The sequence below is a fragment of the Megalops cyprinoides genome, chromosome 2 (genome assembly GCF_013368585.1).
Source record: "Megalops cyprinoides isolate fMegCyp1 chromosome 2, fMegCyp1.pri, whole genome shotgun sequence".
NCBI lineage: Eukaryota > Metazoa > Chordata > Actinopteri > Elopiformes > Megalopidae > Megalops > Megalops cyprinoides.
Window position 1 is genome coordinate 35,799,251 of NC_050584.1, and position 15,905 is coordinate 35,815,155.

A 15,905-nucleotide genomic window follows, 5' to 3' on the forward strand; every position below is an offset into this window, starting at 1 on the left:
TTCCATGATGTAAATTCATTTTTCACTTGAACTCCCCTCAATGACTGAAACGTGTAAGGATTCACTGACTAAACGCAAGTGAGTCTATTTTTAACAGCTGGGGTAGCATTCAGAAAGTCATAAGCTCCGTTTTCACTGCAAATAAATCTCTAGCTATTAGTGGTTGTGTCAATGCATTGCACTGCTCCATACCTGAGTGAGCACTCCCCTACAAAAAACAGCCCAAATCAACCTTGAGGTAAACCTGATGCTGCATCATAAAGTGGAGATTGCATATTTCAGTGATCTCATACATTCTCTTCTTGACCCATCGCTAATGGGCCTAGATTTAAATAAAAAATACGTTGAGGAAAGATTTATTGCTCTTTGTGACAGAGCTAGCTATGTGCAGTACTAGCTGGTAAAGAAAACTGCAGTATCTCCATATCATAATCTGAAAACAAGGCAAGTTGTCCTCACAGTGAGTGCTAATACTACTTGTCTGTGATCATGATACTTAATCATGGTTTCATCGCAAAATCTAGCGAAAGAGCTGTATCAAAAGAATTGTGTTAGAAAGTTGAAATGACATTTGTTTTTTGTATGTAAATGAGATCAGATTAGGCTTGAATTACTTTTGTAAAATAATATAATAACTTAATCAGTATTGGCAACATTATTAACCAGTAACATTGAAGACATTGTCATTGTGTATTGTAGTTATTTTGTGTGTGTGTGTATGTGTGTGTGCATGCATGTGTGTTAAATGGAGTTGAATAATAACACCCAAAGTAATTACTGTTTCACCCTTCTTGCCAGTCCATTTGCTAGGGTAACATTACCCATATCTAACCCCATAGCACAGCTGCTTTGTAACGGATTATGTTAAGGTATGTCAGACAATTTGAAATTAGCCTGATCATTGTGCATCATTTAACATCTAATTATCTGCAGTGTTGTACTTTGTGCTTAAGGATGTGTTCGGTTAATGAAGCATTTCCACACTTTTGAAAGCTCTGCTGTGATAAAATGGTTTGTAACTTAAGGACATGATTAAATTAATTTGACATGATGTGAAGTAATTTGGAGGACACCTTTTTGAAAGTGGAGTGGGTACTTGGCTCAGACCAGATAAAGGTTACTCTGTTGACAGTACTCCCTGCATGAAACTTGGTGTTCTGCTGGTCTCCTCTTAATTATGCCATTGACAGACCTTAAAGTTGCTGCAAAGTTCACATCATATGCTCAGTCCTAGAGCTATACTGACAAGGCTGAGCCTCTGAATAAAATTAAATATTCAGGAAGGACAACAATGTTAAGGAAATAGAGGTAGTTTTGCTATATAAAAGAGGAGCAAAAATGTGATTTTTTTAGATTTTTCAAGTTACATGTATTCTACCTTTCTTTGTTCCAGGGCCTGCTTATATACCTGTTTGTTGACTTGCTTCAGAGATGCAGAGTTGTACAAATGGAGTCTTTAAAGGTACATGGGAATTGTGTAGACTTGAGCTAGCATCAAGTCTTGAAGCCATTTATGTTTCAAAAAAGTTTGTATTGTTCCACTTTGGTGTATTTTAATGTACCGCATTACATTACATTATTATCATTTAGCAGATGCTCTTCTCCAGAGCCACTTACAATTGTATCCTTTTATGCAGCTGGATATGTACCAACATTTTGGGTTAAGTACCTTGCTCAAGGTTACAACAGCAGTGTCCCAACACGTTTGTTTACAAGCCCTGCTCCTTACCACACAGCCCCACAATACATACACATATTATGAATGTAGAAACCTTCTGTATCAATGAGATGATATTCATGAATATTTTTGTTTAATATTTCCATATTTTCATATTTTAATCCATTACTTTTACATATTTGTGCCAGTGGAATGACGTGGGTTTTGTGTCTAGTTTCTCTGTTTCCTGAGAAAAATAGTGAAGATCTGCAGCCACAGCTGAACTGTGAGATAATATATTACTTATGTAGATTCCTCAAGAACCACACTTCATTGGGCCAACATGTTTACACATTACTGCATGTAGTAAAATGATAGACAGTATGGCTCTCTCAGTTTCTTCTCTATGCCTGAATTCCCCCATGAGGGAAATAAACATCACTTATTTTGCTACCAATCCCATGCCACTAGAAGTAAGCAGGCTGTTATCTCCCTCTGCTGTAGGCACTTAGATCTTCTCTGTCTGTGTCCTGGTAACTCTGCACTAGAATAGCACCATAGCCATGCGCTACCTTTCTCCCACCACATGTGTTATCATTAGCTAGCCCCTGTGAGCAATGCAGATTAAGTAAACAAAATAAAAATTCATTCCTCTTTCATCTGCATTTGATAATAAATGACACTTGATGACAATGGATTCATATTACTGCTTCTGAAGTGTTTATTTAGCAGAATTTATGAATTATTTATGAAAGCTGTTGTCTGTATTTCAAAACTATATTTTGTAATTCCATATGGTACACTGGCATAAGCCTGTGTGAAATAATTGCTTTGAATACATGCAGCGCCCAGTGGATTTTTTTTCTTTTGGATTTTCTTTCATAATTTATAGTGCAGCCTGATAGTGTAAGGCTGAGATATTATAATATTCTGGGATGTCCAGAAAATGTAACATGCCTTAATATAAAATGACTTAATGTGTTCACATAACTGTAGAATACAATAATAGTCAGAACTGACAATTGACAAAATTGCATTTCTACAATTAAATTTGGGACTACATTTCAGAATAATATAGAATAGAATAATATTATCAGAATTGATAATCAGTCTTACAAATACCATTTTCTGTTTCAAATCAGATGATTATTATCTCTGCTTCTCTAAAGGGTTGTTTTTCATACAAAAATACAAAGTGATTCTCACTTTTTCTTTGTTCTAGAGATTGTTTGAACTCAGTTCAAGTACATTTCACATTTCAGCTGTGATGTACTGATCCTGAGCTGTTAGTGGCACTTCACTTAAGATTTAGTAAAGACCTTACTAGGTCCAGTTCTCAGTAGGTGAGTTTTGGGCAGCTAGTGAAAGGTGCCTGAAAGACGCAACAAATTTAAATTCAATCTCTGACAAAGATTGACTGCCGGAGTCTATTGGCTGCAGACCCACTACAGTCACTACATTTTTATTACTCTAATGTGATTCACACTTTTCTAAGGTTGTCAGGTACATTTTGCAGTCATTGACTTAGAATTGGGGGGGGGGGGGGTTATTTGATGGATTAAAGATTGGTATCTTGGTTTGGAATTTGTGTTAGATTGCTATCAAACACTTTGGCATTTCACAGTTACATTAGGTCTGTTAAGATTTATTCAATGAGTAATTGATTACATACAATGAAGAGTGAATGTTTAATTTTTGGTTGAAGTCAGAACACATTTTCGTCTAATGGAGCTTATCTTGGAGTGTTATAATAATAATAAATTGACATTTCTTCTGAATTTCATTGGCCTTTTTCTTTTTTTGGTGCAGGAAAATTTTAAAGACGGCATATTTGTAGTATGGTCTGTCTTGACATTTATGATTGCGTGCAGCCAATACATGTATTGGTGGAAGTTTATGTGAGTCAGACGTATGTCACAAGGGAAATTAACTATTACATTTTTGACATAACTAAAAAAATGATGAAAATAGCCGAACCTCTATAATGACACTGTCTTAAAATTTGAAGGCTTTGAGTGCTCTGCTAAATTTGGCACCAATATTTAGCTCCACTTGTCAGAGCTACTTTGAGTCCCCAGTAGTGGCAAACAAATCTTAGCTTTAGTCATTCTTATTTTATCACTGTCATTATTTATTTACTTGGTTGATGCTTTTATCAAGAGCAGCTTGTATTTTTGGAATTATTTTTAAAGCTAATGCAGCAGTTGTCCCATCTGGGACTTGATCCTGTGGCCTTTGAGCCACGGCTCCAGAGCCTTGAACACCGCTATGTACAGCTGGTGTTATGTAGGACATGTGTCTAGACATTTAATGACTTTTTTAAACAAGGGATCATGCAGAAGTTATTTTTCAATGTTATTCACTTCATTGGGTCTGCCTTACTTGGGCTAAACTTGAGTAGGGAGTTTGATTTTAATGGTTGGTGCATACTTGAATTATTAAGCACATTTATGTAGCTCCTGGTGACCTTTTAATGGATGTTTGGTTGATTTTGGTAAAAACTGATCTACTGTATTTTTATAGCTTTTACATACTGACACACTTTGCACGCACTCAGTTCTGCCAAACTTAAGTTGTTTGAAAGTATAAAATGCTTGCCTTTACTTTTTAAACAGTGGTACACTCGTTGAAGTGTTGACCATCTTTTTTTTCCCAGCTCTTCTGTATTAACGACTACTGAATTATACTAATGTAGTGTATTATAAGAATGTTGTTGTATACAAAGTATAATATTAGTACTATATGACTGTGACTATTAGAAAAATAATATTCTTGCATATTTTTGCATATTTATATTTGTATGGGAAACTCATAACGTATCATTAATATCAATTATTAAGTCTGCAGCTCCAGTTGAGGGTTTTTATTAATTGCATGTCACTGCTGGTGACTTAATTAGCGATACTTTTTGTTAAGGTGCAGAAATTCAGTTGGAGTGAGCATATTTTACTTAGTCATTTATTACTTAGTTAAGTAATCAAACTGCTTTACTTTACATAAGCATATATGACAGGTATATGTAACATGAACTGGTCTGGCTTCTAGTCCTCAGAGACGGAGAGAATTCTAATGCAGGATGTTGGGTTGGAGGAGCCTGCTCCCACTAATATAGAGATGGAGGAGGATGAGGAAGATGGGGAAGAACCAGGTAAATCACCTTAAATGATCTGGAAACATTCATGTCTGTAGAGCATTACTTATTTGTTTGAATGCTGCTGCCTTTTGCCAATCCAAACCTGTCCAAAGATGAACCGTGGGTAAAAAAATATTTTAAAATATTGAAACATTTGATTTTCAGATCACTGACTCTGAACACATAACATCTGCAGTGTGGTACTTTGATGGATTCTATGCTCAACATTAACTCTCTCTAGCCCCAAGAGATTTGGGCAGATGGATGTCTGTGGAACTTCTTGTGATTGACATCCTTGCCAACACTTAGTTCCAACCATAGCGATGATTCAGGTCTGTGAGCCACCTGAAAAGAGCCCACCACTTGGGAACTACAGTTCTACACTTCTGCCACCTTCAGTATAAACCCTGAATTCACGTAATAGTCATTTCTGTGAGTGAGGAAGCAACACCTGTGGGAGCCACGGGGTTGAGAATGATAAGGGGCTCAGGGAGCCTGTTAATGAGTGGTTATTGGACCGAGTGGAAGTGCTCTTTAGATAGGTAGAATCTCATTTATTTCAGGCTGGAAGAGGTCTCTTGAATCAATTGGGAATTGTGCCTGCATTGTGAAGCACTGAAGCATTTCAAAGTTTTGGTGCGGTCAGACATGAGCTTGGCTTGACGAGTTTCCAGATCCTCTCATTTCAAATGTCACCCTAAACATCCCCTAATAGTGTCCAGCTGGTGAAGGTTGGTGCTTATCCAGATGGTTTAATGCAGCACTCTTTGGGAGGGCTTTTCTGAGTTAAAGCCCAAAGACTATTAGTGTAAATGGCATTTCATGAATAGGACTGTCAGGTGTTAGTTCAAACTGGCTAGTTTTCTTGAAATTGAGACTGTCTGGCACACTGCACAATGAAACACTACTGTCTCCGTTTGATACTATTGTAAGAATACCTTAATGTGGATTTTCTTTGGATTTTTCTTGGATGAGAATTTGCATTAGCTACAATCTCCACTGTAATTTTACTTCTGTAACTATTATTCTGCCTAGGATTACTCAATTCAGTAGTAAACCGAACTACAACCTAATTGATGGAAAACATATTTGTATTCCAGTTTATTTTGCCTGCATGCTGGTTGTTTCCCCTGCTGTTCTACAGGCAAAGATATGGTTTGCCATGTGAAACAGTTGGATATCTGACTCCAAAGCAGATGGTTGCTGTATTGTTTTTTATTAAGAGTACCACAGGGAACATTAACAGGAGGGATTGAAATGCAGGAGCTGCACTGAAATCAGCCAGCATCAGCGCTAACTAATCAGGGTCGGCTGGGCCTACAGAGGAGAAGCATTAACTATTTTTGACAAGAGATGGAGGGAATAGTCAGCTAATGAAGATGAATGATCCAGAGAAAAGGGCTGTCCTGTCGACGAAAAGAGTAAGGAGCAAGAGGCTGGTTCATGGAACACATCAGAAATCTTTGTTTCCTGCCCTTACTCTTCCATTTTCCATTAGAGGAATGTGAAGAATAAATTAAGACAATTCCTATGCTCATATTTACTGTTGATTGAGGCTGTATAAGGATTCTGAAGTTAGACTGAAAAAAATTCAATCCTTTTAACTAGGTTATCTGAAATTAAGTAATTAAATAATACGTAATCTGTTTATGAGGTAGCTATGAATATCCAGTATGGATTGACTTTTCTTAAATAGTCATTTGAGCAGTATCATTTATTATTATTAAATGGGCATACTTTAATGTGCATACTTGTGTTATTGGGGTTATTTGGATTATATGAGTTTGAGCTCAGCTGTTTGTGAGCTTTTGTTTTTTGATAAAATTTTCTTTATAGAATAACTAGCATCAATTACTAACATTACAATTATCATTGACTTATTGTAATGATTCAGCATAAATGACTTTCCATTTCTTTGTGTTCAAACTGAAATGGCCTGTGACCAAAAAGACAGATAATTAGCACTGTCAGCTGTATAGCCTTCCCAGCCATCCATTGATTGACAATCCATATTTAAAGTCTAAAATGTCTGGATGTGTTAATTGAATGCAGTGGTACATAATAGTTATAAATAACTGCTGAATACTGCCTAATGGTTGGGCTTTTATCTATATAATTACAGACATCCATTTTGTCATAATTTTGAATTTGGTAGTATTAAACATTTTCATCAGTCTTTTAAGCAGGCCTTGTTCATAAAGACTTGTGCTGGCCAGTGCCACTCAGTTAGCAATATCATAACACATGGAAGAACTTGGAATTTAAAAAAAATGACAAGGTGAACGTTCCCTATAAACATAGATAACATATTATGCATTATTTTATTGATCCTGCTACCCTAGCTTATCCTTATTCTTTGTGTCTGTCAAACTGTAAAACATTGATGGCTAGGAAATATACTGCAGGTCATTCACAAGAATAGGTAAAACAGGTAAGTGATATTTTGCTGTTAGTGTTAAATTCCTACCAGGAGAGTTCATTTTATATTATAAATAAGAGTAACTTCAAATCAGTTCATTTGAATTACCTGAAGCTGCTTTATTTTGTATATATGGTTTATAGGCAAAGGGGATAGTCTGATTAAATTAAATAAAGTTCCATTCAAAATTCAGTGCAAAAAAATGTGATGAGATGTGGTGATACATAGCATTTTCTCCCCTATATGCAAAATGAATAACTTCAAGCATGAGAAAGGATTTCAACTTTCCATCACGAATATCAGATTTGATAGGTTGGCATTTTCTAACCCGAGTAACTGACCATTTAAAATGAGTAATTTACATTATGTTTTTTATGAAGAAGATGTGGCTGGGTTGACTGGTTAAGAGATCTGAAGTCCCTTTTTTTGGGTTACTTCAAATGCAATAGATATTGGGTCATGGAGGTTTAAGTATGCTGTCCTTAATATGGCACATTCATTACTGTATGGTGTAGTTTATAAGGTGATTTTCAGTGTCTTGTGAGTCTGTCTTGACACATTGGTGTTTTTGCATAAAAATAAATTTGAGATTTTGCTCAGATTCCAATATCATCAAAATGCTTTGTTTTGACACTTTTGACACTGCAAGATGGTATGGAAACTTTTTTGTGGAGATAAAAATATGCTCCATTAAATGTGCATGGCAGTATATGATTTATAATCATCATCATGCACTGACATACCTGCACAATATTACAACTGCACTGAAGGCATAAGTATCAAAGTCCATTTTGCTGAGTGAAATCTCAAGAAGTCCCATCCATTGTGAAACTGGTCTCCCCTTACACGTCCAGGCCCAGTTTTTCCTGGCATGGTTTATGGATTTAACACATGAACAAGGTGCCTTTCATGCCAGCCAGCCTATTAGATCCATAAAATGCTTGAAATTGATCACCTATCATCGTTAATGCAGTTTTAAATAAAACGTTAATGCTAAAAAATTGGTTTATTACTGACAGTTTCGTGCGCAGACCTCTATTATCAGTGGTTAGATACTGCTTAATTTATAGGCCAGGTTGACAGTGTCATCTGATAGCTTTTGCAGTGGCCTGATATTCCATGATTCAATTACACCTTCACGGTCTCTGTATACAGGCTGGCTGGCTGGGATTTGATAAGAAGGCTATTAAAAAGATGGATTTCTCTAAGCTGAAAATGTGCAGCTGCTACTTGTCCAGTTCAGTGTCCTTAAGTGAGGACTGTAGTAATCAGGATATAGGTAGGCCATTCATCATGGTATTTAAAACAAAACAAAACAAAACAAATCAAATTCTGATTATAAAAACTTAGTGCAAAAGAAGGATAATATCTGATAACCAAATGTCTTGAAAGGTACTTTATGCTTTTATAGATATCTTAATGTATTGTAGGACGATGGGATAGCCTGTCTGGTGACACTATGGTATGTTGCATGTGCTTGCTGTGTGAACATCTGTAAAGGACAGTAGCAGGATACAAACGTGAACTGCCTTGTAAAGATCTGTATTAACTATTTATACCATACCATAGTTAAATAAAGGAGTACATTTAAGTGTCTTGACTTTGTCATGACATGTAGCTGGCATTTTAAAAATCAGCCTGAAAATCACTACACAAGAACATCAGAACAGCATAATCACTCCTGGTGACTATATTCAGTGTGCATGTCCTCTGTTATTAATCTGCTTTATAATAAAAATAAGCTTGAATCAGCTTTTTGAGTTAGAATTAATATATGTTCACTAAAATTAAAAAAAAAACTTTTTTCCACAAAAAAAGTTTTAAGCAAGCTGATGAATTAAAAAAGTTGGAAAGTCCAAATGAGAACATCACAGCACCCTTAGGCCTTGTACACATTTTTGTTGGCTCTAATGTGGCTTTTCACAGCTCTTTGCTCCTTAATACAGCATTGTGTGTGAGTGTGTACCAACATTGGAGTAAATATGAATACTTAATGCAGGATTGACCCAAAAGTTGTGTGTATGCAATATGTGATCTAAGATATGACAATGCTTTCCAGCACACCCTGATTTGTTAAAAGTGACTTCATATCAGACAGTGTACACTCCACAATAGCAAGGAGCTTCTTAGCTTTGTATTTTACACTTTTACTGGTGCAAAAACAAACTTACACATCATAACATCCAAGTTTTTTTTGTTTTAAATGAAGTTGTTTACAGTGAGTTTATGAGATTGAGGGTAGCCTTCTAGCTAGTATTACTTCTAACATCATTTATTCTGATTTGACCTAGTTAGCTAGGTGGCCCACATGTATGTTGTTGGCTTTTTAATAGAGAAAATTCCCCAGCATTCCCTCAAAGGAGCATTAGCAGCTGACCTGAGAGGCACCTTGAAACAAAAAACACAGATTGATGCCTCTTGTTCAGCTGCTTGATAATGCAGTAAACGTATCTTGTTTTGATTTTTCCATGAACCAAAAATACCTTATATAGTATTATATGCAGTACAAAATTGTTGATCTTATAACACTGGAAGGGTTTCAATGCATGTCTGTTTAACCTAAATATGAAGGAGCCAGACAACATTCAGACCATTCTTTGCTTGTGCTGACAGTTTACTTTGTAGTGACTTTGGCCAGCACAGTAAATAGAATTTTAAAACCTAAGAGGGTGAATTGTCACTTTAAAGAAATGTTGGTTGGCAGGAAACTACACAGGGAATATCTGCTGTGAACCTTCAGTGGTCTCAACTCATATGTGACTGAACTGTAAGAGCAGCTAGTTGATTGAAGCATTTCTTTTGGAGAATGTCTGGAAAAGTTTTGAAATATCTTCACACCTCAAGCTAAATGATAAATATCCATACTTTATATTGCATCCAAACAAGCTAGGTTAGGCTGAGCACATGTATGAAAAATTTGTCAGGGATGCATGCATATTGATTTATGTTGCTATATATGTAGACATTCTGTCTTGTTTATAGCTGTGAAAGACTAAATTATATCACTGCAGAGATTCATTGACTTTTAGAATGCATTTCAGACTTATTTTTGAATTTGCAAGGGTTTTGTGGAATAGACATACATTGCTGTGGATAAGTCTTGGGCATAATCAGGATTTACAAGACATGGATGAGAAGATATAAAATTGTATTCCTGTATAAACAAGCAAAAAACATTGAGTCAAGTTTGCATCACTCAAATCTGAGTGGCATCTGAAGCAAAATCAGCAGGGTTGGGGAGTAACGGAATACATGTATTGACGTTACGTATTTAAAATACAATATATGAGTAACTGTATCCCATTACAGTTCCCATTTAAATTGATGGTAATCAAATTACAGTTACTTTTTAAAAATATTTAGATTACTGAAGGGATTACATTGGATTTTTTTCATTTAATTGCATTTATATTTTCATTTAATTCTATTCAGTTGGAAAATCTATCCAATGATATCTCTGAGGTGTATCTCCCATGTGCCCCTCACAAAAAAAAAGAAGAAAAAAGCGTGCAGCCTGCTTGACTCAAAAGACAGTAGAATGGAGAGTGAGACAGAAAGCAACCAGCGCAACGCGTTTTATGTCATGGAAATACTGGGACCATTTCACTTTCAAATTTCAAATAGGGTCGCAACATTACAGTACAATGCAAGCTATAATTGCCAGCAACCAAACTGCTATCCGCTTCGAAAGAGTCAACCTCTAACCTGAAGAAGCATCTTGAAGTAAGTTCTCTTTTTCATTATTTAAGATAATATTGGTCGCTAGCTAGCTATCTTACCATAGTTTGGCTGCACTGGATTAGCTATTCAGCTAGCTAGTAGGCTAGTAGGTATAGTATTAAAGCTAACTAGCTAATGAGTAGATACAGTGACAAAACAATATGTCACATGTTCAAAACTGGGATTACTCCAACAATTTTACACTACGCATGTTATACATTAAATTGTTAAGATACTCCTTTCTCACTCACAATGTATTTAGGGTGGCTTGTGCCTTTTCTAACTCATGTTTTCATGTAATGTACAGTTTTTGAATTAACATTTACAATTCTGAAGAAACTGCGATGAAATGCCAACAGACTTAACATGGGGGTGCCAAAATGTTAGCCACAACAATGCTAAGTGAACATTCTAAAAATAACCGTTCAGAACCTTAGTCGGATGAAAAAAAAAAAGTTAAAAATTAAAAACAGTGTTCAGAAAGTAATCCAAAGTATTTAGTTTTTACATTACTTACCTTGAGTAATCTAACAGAATACGTTACGAATTACATTTTAGGACAAGTACTCTGTAATCTGTAGTGGAATACATATTAAAAGTAACCCTCCCAAACCTGAAAATCAGCAAGTACAAATAAATATCATCCTCCAACAGAACAAAGAAGTCCAAAAAGCAGTTTAAGAAGTCAGTTAGTTTGAAGTTTGAAATATTCCTGAGCAATAGAAAGAAGGCAAGGACTGAATTAACAGCAGGATGAGAAGAAAGCTAGGAAACGGTTCAGACGTCATTCCCCAACCCATAACTGTAAGGAAGTGTTTCAGTAAGAACACCTCTATTAAGAAAGGAGATCAAACTGAAAGGTCAAACATGCACACTGTTTTAGTGTACTAGTGCATCTGAGCATAAAAATGTGAAATGTCTGACTTCGCACCGATTTGAAAGATTTTTTTTCACCAGTTATTTTTTCAAAACTGCATCTTCCTCATTTCACACCTGATATGTCAAAAAGACTTCACTTAAGAAAAGGTAGGCCTTGAAGTAAGAGGAAATGGAGACAGTGTAAATAAAGCGGTGTGTCTGACAATATTTAGCTAAATAGAGTCTAATGTGTTGTAAGACTTCACAGAGTGGGCATGTTTGTAACTCTTGAGAAATGCATACTGATAATGTTTTACGAGTGAAGACATATAGAAAACAGGCTAGGGGACCTCTGACCCTTGGCATTTAGAGAGGGAAGTCAGTTGCCTGTAGTGGAAGATTTCCATGGCCTTGAAGGGGAAGTGTTACCTGTGAACTATACACACAGCAAATTGTCTTCCTTCAGCAACACCATACTGGGTAGCATACTGGATACTAATAAAGCAGAGAGAGCTCCACTGGTAAGGATTACTAATAAAGGAATCAACAGCAGTGGCCTTATAAGAATCAATTTGGGCTCACTCACATGTAATACTGTACTCAGATGAGTACATAATTAGTGAAAAAAACTTTTTGTTTACAATTTGAATACAGAAAATAATGGCCCTGCATTAATTACCATAGTACCTAGTTAAGGACTCAGTACCTAGATACCAATCCATATGACAGGCTCTGTCAGACTGATTCAGTTATTTCCCCAAATGGAAACTGCAGCCGTGTCTTATACCCTTTATAAGTTTTACAGTGACGTTCTTCACAGTACATGTTGTTGTCAGTAATGAATTATTCCATTAGATGGTTGGCACCAAAAAAATTCTCAGTGGTCAAAGTTAGTTCCTATTGAAGTAACTTCAGAACTGTGTGTTTTTTATTTTCCCTTTATAATATTACTTTTAATAATAATAATAATAGTGACATGTTTGTTTAACATGTTAAACATGTGTCATGGTATTGAAAATTAACAAAACAGTAAAATTTGTTTGGACAAAACAGTAAAGCAGTGTTTTACATCAATTTTTACTCTGTTATACACAAATGTCTCTCATTGGCAGTTACACCATCTACATTTACTGCCAGTATTCCTTTAATTCATACCTGGTCACACTATTTACAGTCCACAATTATGCTGGAAAGATCTACTGAAAATGGCATGGAACTAAGCTTCAAACTGTGATCTGTAATATTAGAAAATACATATATTGAGAAGAGAAGTAAGATATATTACCGTCAATTACTTTTGAATTGTATCTACAAGTGTATATGCTTCTTTTTTGAATGCCATTTTGTAATGAAATGTTCACAAAAATGTATGCCATTTATGAGATGGCAGAGGATGCTGGTTTTTGCACTCTGTGCCTAAACAGGTCTGATAGTTGACTGCCCCTTTCGGGGTGTTTTAGTCATTCAAACTCTATAATCTTTTCTGGTCAGAATGGATAAAAGTTTTATTTATTGGTTGTAGAACTGTTGACAAGGAAAAATATTCAATGCAAAACATTTCTTGCAAGTCTCTTTAACATGGTGTCTGCAAAATTGGATTTGAAAACGTGTCATACAATGAAATGATGTAATAACTGCAATATATTTTGAGAAGGTTATCATACCATCTCATCTCATACTGTGACATTCTTAACTGTGTCCGATGTAATGATATCTCGAGAGCTGCCATTTGAATTGTTACTAAATGGTCGGATACACCATATCTGCCGCAGCTCTTAGGACTGTAATATTGCTTACTTGACTTCTCCATTCAGTGCTGATTAAAAGCCACATACTGAATGGTGTAATGTCATCTTTGTGTTGATCTCACTTCTGGCGGCTTATCTCTATCAAAGCTCGAGCAAAATGTATCTGTGACAGGTGTGTGGATCTAGCATCTTTCCATCTTAATTACTTGGCTGTCTCCTGCACAGCAGATGGGTGCTTCTGAGAAATTAATGATATTGCCTTCCACATCCACTAGCATATTCCCCTGTCATTCTTACATTAGATGTACAGTAGTTTTAACTCAGTGCAAATTTTAAGCTGCTCTCTGTGCAGAAGCTTGATTACAGAGATCCCTGGCTGACTAACACAACTGATTTAGAAAGTTCATTTCAGTAGCATACACCTGAGTACCACAGGGAATTAAGATGTACTTTTTGGTACTTCAGAATTCCTTAAACAAGTAAGAGTAGGTAAGATGTGCAGACAGACTTGTGAGGAGAAGAACAAGTGACACTGGTTTACATCTAATGCATTCAGAGGTAATGGATATTCCTACATATCTGTATACTGCTTGTAAATCTGTAAGTCATAGAGAAGGTTTGCCAGTTATTTTTCTATCACAAAGCAGCGATAGCTCAAGCTTTCATGAGTTGTGGATGATGTACTGTGTCATATATAACATGTATAAATGTCAATCAAATAGGTCTTCTTTATAATTTCAACAGCTCAACTGCAGCCCAGCTGTAGATTTCAGGATTGTCTTTCTGTCTTTTTCAGTTTGCTGTGATGGTACAGTGTATAACTAAAGGCAGAGTTGAGCCTAGAGCATTATCAGAGGAGGAGGAACACTGCTGAGCCCTGTTGTAAGGAATGTCAGGGAAAAAGACTAACATTTACACTTCACAACCCGTGATCAATACCATCGCATGAAATCTACAGCCCAACCAAATCAGTCTCGTTGGGAATTCACATAGGATCCACCTTTCTCACATTGTGAATTTTATCTGGTTTGGGACCCCTGTGCCAGTGACAGGTTTTGGTATGAATGAATTATGCTGATTGGAAAGGTAGCACCTGCCGTACTTGCCTTGTTAACTGCTTCAGAGACAGGATTTTTCCCTGCGATGATTTACTGCTTGTTCTCACCTCTTCACTCTGAGATCCATTTTCTATTTCTCTATGTTCACTTCTCTGCTAATTCATTATTTATTATGTAAAGGTCAAATAAAGGTACATCTGATGTGAAACATGCATACTTCTCTATTTGTTATGGAGTAATGTACTATGGTCCACCTCGGCGCTGAAGGGTTGCACCGTGCATCTGTTACACATGGTGTTGACTGATTGGTCTCGTTACTGAAACCATTTATCTGAGCTGCTTGCTTTCTGAAGTATCCCTGTCTAAGGGCAGTATACAGATGGCATTTGGGGGTAGAGGTGGGGGCCGGTGTCAGGATCATTATACCTCAGTATGTGATGTCCAGCCTACTTCTTTTTCAGACAGGGATCTTCTTCAGAGGGACACATCTGTAAGCAACCTGGAGGGGTTGTTAGGACCCAGTCTTCACAGCTTGGGAGTTCTCTTCCTCAACAAGTATATGAGTCATGCCTTCAACTTCATCCTGCTCTTTCAGTTGTAAGTAGCGGTTTCCCAATATCTCTTTTATAGTCCATTATGTTTCTCATTTGCTTTCAGCTAAGGATTGGCATGTTAAGCTGCAGTGATCAAGCCTCCAGTGTAGGTTTTATTTATGTGGACAGTAGGGCTGTGACGATAACTGCATCACCACAATACCGCAGTCATGAGACGCCTACCGCGGGGTTGAGCTCATTACCGCATCACCGCAATTATTTATTTATTATAGGGCTGGCAACGTTAACGCGGTAACGCTCGTTCACAATTAATCTGGAAACTTTAACGTGTTAGTGTTTTAACGCAAATTAATCAAGTTTGACTGCAACTCCCTTCCGTAATTCCAGCGCAGATATTTACCTGTCTGAATTACTGAAAGGCGTGGCAAACGTAGATGTGCTGAACTGCAAATTTCGTTTTAACCCTTTGGCATGTAATTTATTTGTTATGGTATGTAGCGCATGTGTTACCTTATATGGTTCGTTATGTTTTCATTTACATTATTAAGTTTCTTATAGATTTCAGCATTTGCTATATTTCTAGAGTTAAATCGCTGTTTCCTCAAAGCTAAAATTAGCTAGAATTTCTTCAATCTAGTGTTCTAATGGCACCAGTAAACCACTAAATTGTGGTAAGTTGTTGCTTTATTACCGCAGGGAGAAAAAATCATTACCGTCACAGCCCTTCTCTTAGTGAACTCTAGTGTCCAAAGAAATTG

General features: G+C 36.4%; 1 protein-coding gene across 3 annotated transcripts in view; it reads left to right on the top strand.

Moving 5' to 3' along the window:
• Positions 1–15,905, top strand: part of si:ch211-51h4.2 — a 122,871-nt gene that overhangs the window by 11,656 nt on the left and 95,310 nt on the right. For all 3 annotated transcript variants that reach the window (XM_036554964.1, XM_036554955.1, XM_036554972.1), the window contains 3 exons: positions 1,394–1,462; positions 4,703–4,805; positions 15,055–15,190. In XM_036554964.1, coding sequence (XP_036410857.1) covers positions 1,394–1,462; positions 4,703–4,805; positions 15,055–15,190 — 308 coding nt within the window. The remainder of the gene's footprint in view (positions 1–1,393; positions 1,463–4,702; positions 4,806–15,054; positions 15,191–15,905) is intronic.